We start from the raw sequence: 6,667 nt of genomic DNA, 5'->3' as shown, positions 1-6,667 counted from the left end.
ATCCCACTTCTTCCTACATGTCGGAATTTTCTCTTCTGAAAATGAGAATTGGATTTGTAAGAAGGGAAAAAGACTTGCTACATTTTTGAGTAAATGATGTAATTTCAGCAATCCTTTTTCAGCTGTCTTTACTGTGACTTTACCCAGCAGAAATCCCCTGGTGCAGAAAGGATACCAAGGCTGCGCTGCAGGCGGAAGTTGCAATTTTCCACTGAAGTATCATTGCAAAATGAATGGTAGCTGTGGGACTGCAAAACAAACCCACATCCTCCTTGTAGCTCAGCCTCAGCGATCGTGTTCATTTCTCTGTTAACCACTAGTACTGAGGAAGAAAGAAAAGAAATGTAGACGGCAAGAAGAAAAACTAGGTGATAGAATAGATGATGGGGATCAAAGAATAGATATTTTACGCTATACCTACCTAACCTGTGGCAGGACATTAACCTACGTATATAACCTAAGGCAGCGTATTGGGGCTTTCAGACTTCTTAATATCCCTTATTGTCTAAAGGAATTAGTTCCTTAATGTAGTTTGATAAAATAGAGAGCATCTTTTGTATAGAGGATGTGATGGTGTGTGGAAGTTATGAACAGAGTTCCAAGCAGGGAGAGATTCACAGAGGTTTAGAGCAGCTCAAAAGCAAAAGAATCAAAAGGGTCAAACTCATATCAAATGAAAGATTCTTCTTTCTTTTTTAAAAAAATCTTATTCCTGTCTCTTGTATTTAGAATTATTTTCCATAGTAAAGATTCTTCCTGCTCTATATGGTTTAAAATATTTTTTTCTTCAATACTATGCCACAGCTCCTTCCTTCACCTAAATAAATGCAATAAATCCTCTAATAGCAATGGACAAGATCAGTGTGTGCATTTGGAGACACCTGAAGATTGCACTAGAATCCTATCGTACCTCGCTTGTTTGAAAAATAAAAAATTCATGACTGAATTCTGATTTACGTGCTTATATGCCTAAAACTGTTTCTCTGATGCCTATTTTTCTGTTTATCTGTATTTAATTGAAAAATGGTAATAATTATTGACCTTACTTCTTCATGAATGCATGGGGACACTATCACTGATACATTCAGAAAAGCAAAGAAAATGAATTGTTATTTTCTTTGCACATTTTCAATTTAATTGTTGATTGAAAATGTGCAAAGGAAGATTTACTCAGTTTTTTTTTCCAAAATGCCTACACAATTAATAAGTAAGACTTTTCAATAAAAATGTAAAAGAAATAAATACAAAGAAAATTGAAAAGAGTCATATTGAAGACAGCTGTATTATGAAATGTTAATTTGCTCTGAATGCCAAGAACATGGGTTATAAAGCAGCTGCCTATTTATTAAATATTATCGTAGTGTGTTATCTACCATATTTCTACTTCTCCTGTTTTGAATTGGTATAAAACATGTTTAAAAGAGGACTTCAGCTTTTTTTACAAATTACAAGTAAGATGATGAATCACTGAGTAAATATATTCAAGTCCCCTGAAAGGAGTTAATTTTTGAGTCCATACTTCTAAAGAAAAATCAACAGCAAACTAGAAAACCAAAACATTCTGCTGAAAAATGTGAAAACGCTTTGACAAATAAAGCGAGCACAGGAAAAATTATCAATGGCAGACTTTACTAAAATGAAAGCTCAAATGTCTTAGCATATTCCATCCTGTTTCTTGAATATTTCTCCCCTATTCTTAGAAAGTATCATGTGCATATTGTACTTAAAAACGAGCTGGCAAAAGCAATTCTTAGATCTGGTCTGCACAATCACTTTAATAAATATTATCTGTACTGAGTTTCACTGGCAGACATTTACAGATTCATAATCCGTCAAGTATTTTCTCACAAAAATGGGAGCCATCTCTTCTGATTTCCATTCTGTTGCTTCTTTACTAGTTCCTTGTATGCTTCTGACCTTAGAAACCTGGGGAAAGAGTCCTTTGCCATAAGGCTATAAATTAACCTCTGAGCATCATCAAAGCAGCTGAGGGTGGGCTCGGAGATGTTCTGAGAGATGTGGGTTTTGGTATGGAAGTCAATATTAATCTGTAGGAAGAAAGGAGGCATAAAAACAATGTCAGTTTGATTGGAAAGCTGAGGTCTCTTTGTGTACAGGACACGGTCCACATTTGAATTTCCTCCAAACTACCCTGGCTGATGCAAATAAGTAGGAAGGTCATCCCTTCATTTTCTGGCATACTGAATTCTTAATTTTATTTGGCTCTTAAAAAGAAAAACTTGCTTCTGATTATCTCGTCTTTTTGCCAAACCAAATCCTATGAAGTACTGATTACCAAAGAGTAAATTAGAGATGAAGGTACTCGGCGTCATATTAGGTTTTGGTCCTATGTATTTTGTAAGGATTTTCTGGGTTTAACAATACTAAAATGGATTTCAATCATTTGTAAGACATGGGGACATTCAAAGCACGCTCACTACCAAAGGCAAAAACATCAATGTAAAAGCTTGTTAGGGAGTAGAATGTGAACAATAATTAATTAGCAATTTGTTCCTTCACAGTAAGCATTTTTTAAATAATAATAAAATTGAATGCTGTGATGGAAATTTTTGTAAGTTTGCATTTTAATTTTCATCATGCCAAAAATACCTGTACAAAAGAACAAATACAATCATTAATATTCCAATATACTGGTACCTAAAATACAGAGGAAACAGTGCTCATTGCGTTATAGAAATGGTTAAAGAAAACAAATGATATTGAACATATATTTCCTTAAATCTTAAGGTAGACATTTCAAAAGGTGAGATAAACCCATGCCCTGTGTGAAGAAAATATTTACAGTATAAACCGTAAGAGGTCTTCCTTTGCTTCACAGAGTTCCACACATTGTTTTCTACCTGGTAAATAATTGACACGAAAATGAAAGTACAGCCACATTGAATTGTATTTTCTGTCATTCCTGGGAGTTTGGATCTGAACTTTCCACTTGATTCCCATCCTCAATACCCAAAGTACATGCAAAAAAATTGATTTACCTCCTTTGGAGCATCATCTTGTATAAAGTCAGAATAAATCTTTTGGGCTTTTGAGGCGATCTTAGTGGAGGACTTGGTTTTCTTGAAGTCCTCACAGGCCAGCCAGAACTCCACGTTCTCCTCACTGAACTCCGACTTCAAAAACATCCGAAAAGCTGCCAAGCCATCTGGGGAAAAAAGCATGCGATGAGGGGTGGAGGAAAACTGAAAGGCCAATGCAGCTAATATGTATGTATATACACATGCGTGTGCGTGCATATACGTGCAGTGTATATAGTGTAACTTATGTGTCTGATATTGCTTTGCCTGTCAGCCAGCAGTTAGTCTTAAGAGGCTGTCGTGGGAGAAATAAATACGAGATGAAACTCTAGTGACGATAAGGTGACCAAGAGAATTCTTTCAGAGAGTTACTAACTGAGGAGTGCTCCCAATACCTGCCTGCTGGGGTTTTGTCTCTCTAGCGCTGACACACTAGTCAAAAGTGAATCCTGGAGATTTTGGTCCTCAAGAGGATTTGTAGGGACTAGGAAATTAGGGATTTGAGGCTGACCGCTGGTCTAAGAAGCGAGCAGAAAATTAATCATATTGTGGTAGCATGCTCCTCTCAGAGCTGAGGTTAGCCTGCCTAATTAACGCTTCCATCTCCTTTCAAGTAAGGATTAAGACTTGGATGAAGAGATGGGCTCTTTGTTACTTGTTCAGCATATTTTTGTACTTTTAAGAGAAAATATGAAACACAGAAAGGTTTGGAAGAAATTTTTAAAAAAATATTTCAAATCACAAGCTCTTAGAAAAGAAAGCTGGCAGCACCCAAATTTAGTTGCGTTAGTCAAGTTAATGCTATTCCAAAAGAGTGCGAAGGCAGCCCAGGGTCCAGGCCACAGAGTTACTGCAGGAAAATGGGGCAGAGGCAAGGAAAGTTTTAAACTACGTGTGGTTTGGGGTTTCAAGTCAGTAGGAATGGGTTCTTTTGGAGAACTGACTTTGGATATATTAGAAATAATAATTTTTTATTTGACTGAAAGTCAATGCACAACACGTATATTTCTTTGTAACAGGAACACCGAAGAAAAGGTTTGTGGGGTATTTTATTTAAAAAAATAAGAAAATCAGAACCATTGCACAGAGAGTTTAACAACCATTATCTTCATAAAATAAAACTCTTTCAGAGCACTTTCTGCATTCTTAAATCTCCCTTAAGCACTGGCCAGAAGGTATATGGTGTCTTCAGCTCGGAGCAACGTGCCCCCTCTGCCTTTCAGCACAGCAGCTCAGGTGCCTCCAGCAGGAGCGCTGGTGCGGTTCAAAGCATGTGCAGAGTTGAACTGGAGAGCAGCGTGAAAACCTGACAGCAGCGTTTGTGAACTGGGTTGACACACATTTTTAAAAAAACAATTTTCACTTACTCCTTACCTTTGTTAGCTAGTAGTGTATCCACAGACTCCGACAAGGCCATTGTTTCCCCCGCATTTGACCTGTGGAAACAACAGCTATCCTTGAAAATAGCATTGTGATCTTTTGCCTGTGCAGTCTGTGGTAACTAGTCTATTATTTGGCTCTCTCCTTGAGGGAGCAGGGCGAGTAATTCATGTTACCCTATGGACTGAATAACATAAAGCCAACAAAAAGTGCGACATATTTTTTTTTAGAGTGCAAAGAACCATATAGATTCATAAAGTACAGCGTTATTTGACGTTGGCAACTTGATTATTCATCCAGGAGATAGTAGTGATGCTTGCAATTGGTTGAACTATAATAAAAGCATAGGAGGGATATTAATGTTCTAAAGTGTGTACTGAATTTCTTCTCGAGTTCCAATGGATTAACCATTAATTTATAAGACACTTTTTACTTGGAATGAGTAGAATTATCTAAAATGTTATCGTGTTAACAGGGGTAGGAAAAACGGGCATTATTTCAGTTTCTGTGATATAAAAAATTGAATAAATTCACAGTTTTGGCTCTTCCTTTGTAACTTGCTGTACGCTTCTCTTAAAAATGAGACATGGAACTAAATGGACCCTTGCTCTTATAAAGCCTGGGTGCTCTGGAGATGTTGAAGCTGGCTCAGAAGCAAGGCTTAGCGTGCAGGCTAACAGAGGACAGTCACACGATCTGACAGACAAAAGGATGTCATGCTAAGTGTGTGGAATATTTTTTTCTTGTAACTTGGGAAGGATGGTCATATTCAATTTAGTCCATGAGTACGTAGATAAAAGAAACCTGTCTTTTATTCCTGCAATTTTTTTTTAAAATTAAAATTACTATTGTATGAGTTTTTAATTTAAACATCCAGCAGAAAAAAAAAAGAACCTCCTTTACCAGCATTATTGTTATTGCTTGCGCTATTTGTCTTGAAACATTGGAAGAATATGATTTCTTGAAAACGAAATATTTTGTGCAAATGTCAGACATACATGTGGAGATGTCAGCATGTGCCTACTTGCTTTCTTGCACGCCAGTTTTTCTGTTTGATTTTCTCAGGTTTTAAGCAGTCGGTCAGTTTGCAGTCTCAAGAATCCTAAAATGAACGTTAGTCTCATATCTACCACAATAAATATGTTTGGTCATCTTGCTCATATTTTGGTTTAGAATTAGGAGCATACTTCTTCAATAAACTTCGGTTCAGTAGTTTGTAACTGAAATTTTTTTGAAGTTTTTTTTGGAAGGAAAATTTTGAAAAAAAATTTCAAATCTTACAAATATCCTGGGTGAAAATTTTTGAGCCAGAAATATCAAGTGACAATCGGTTCTTCTTGTAGCCTCTAAAGACAGGTAGCAAAAGATTAAGAATTTTGTTGAGCTGATACCCTATTGTCTGCTTAGAACAGACTCAGTAGAAGGTTTTTTTCCCAACTTATTTTAAATTTTGGTAAAATTAATGCATATTATTTAACATAATGTTTAAATGGAATGAAGAATGTTTTATTAGCATTTGCACTTGTGAAATATCTTAAAATAAAACAAATAGTTTAAATTTCAAAGTCAGAGCAGAGTAGGTAATTGACTTTTTTTTTCCCCCCCATTTTGGATATAGATTTTTTTATAAGGGGACAAGGAGACACATCAAATCTAGAATATCTGCGAGACTATCTGGAGAGGTAGGTAATAATTAAATAGATCATTATCTCATGTTGCTTTTGTTGAAACCATTACATTTTATACAAATAGTAGAGATGTAATAACCAGACAAAGAGAAAAGAAACTAACTTTCTAATCCTCTGGTTATGTATCTTATATAGGTTATGGCAGGGAGGGGGATTTGAAACTCAATTTACATTCTGTGTTAATATAGTAGTCACTTGACATCTTGGTAGCTCTGGAATGATTTGTGTGCATCTTCTCTCTCATTTGGTGGCAAGAAAGGGGAAACTGGAAAATTTGGAAATGTTTTGTTGCAGTGCAAAACCAAAAGAAATTCCAGGATTTTTGACAGAAACAGAAATCTTATTTTCTGACTAGACCCTGTTTCCATTCAAAAAACCTCACAACTTAATTTTCATGGATTTTAGTTATTCTGTACTGAAAGGTTTTTCTCAGTTGGTCTTTCTGGTTTCAGACATGCAAAATCATGGGGTGTGATTCTTTTCTACCTTGTGCTTAGGTCTCATGTTCACATCCCTTAGGGAAGACAGGAGTTCATCCCAAGTGAAAGTAGAGCAGGTCAT

At 36.1% G+C, this 6,667-nt stretch overlaps 1 protein-coding gene across 1 annotated transcript; it reads right to left on the bottom strand.

The window, feature by feature from the left end:
- Positions 1 to 1,792: 1,792 nt before the first annotated feature.
- RGS21 (regulator of G protein signaling 21) lies at positions 1,793 to 6,667 on the bottom strand (the record flags this gene model as incomplete). Its single annotated transcript, XM_082484035.1, has 4 exons — positions 1,793 to 2,048; positions 3,000 to 3,166; positions 4,413 to 4,494; positions 6,593 to 6,667. The coding sequence occupies 4 exons, from the start codon at positions 6,665 to 6,667 to the stop codon at positions 1,845 to 1,847; spliced, it is 528 nt and encodes a 175-aa protein (XP_082340161.1). The 3' UTR covers positions 1,793 to 1,844.

The sequence above is a fragment of the Vanellus vanellus genome, assembly GCF_965231255.1.
Source record: "Vanellus vanellus genome assembly, chromosome: 5".
NCBI lineage: Eukaryota > Metazoa > Chordata > Aves > Charadriiformes > Charadriidae > Vanellus > Vanellus vanellus.
Note: the sequence above shows the minus strand (reverse complement) of the source record. Positions and strands in the feature narration are given on the sequence as shown.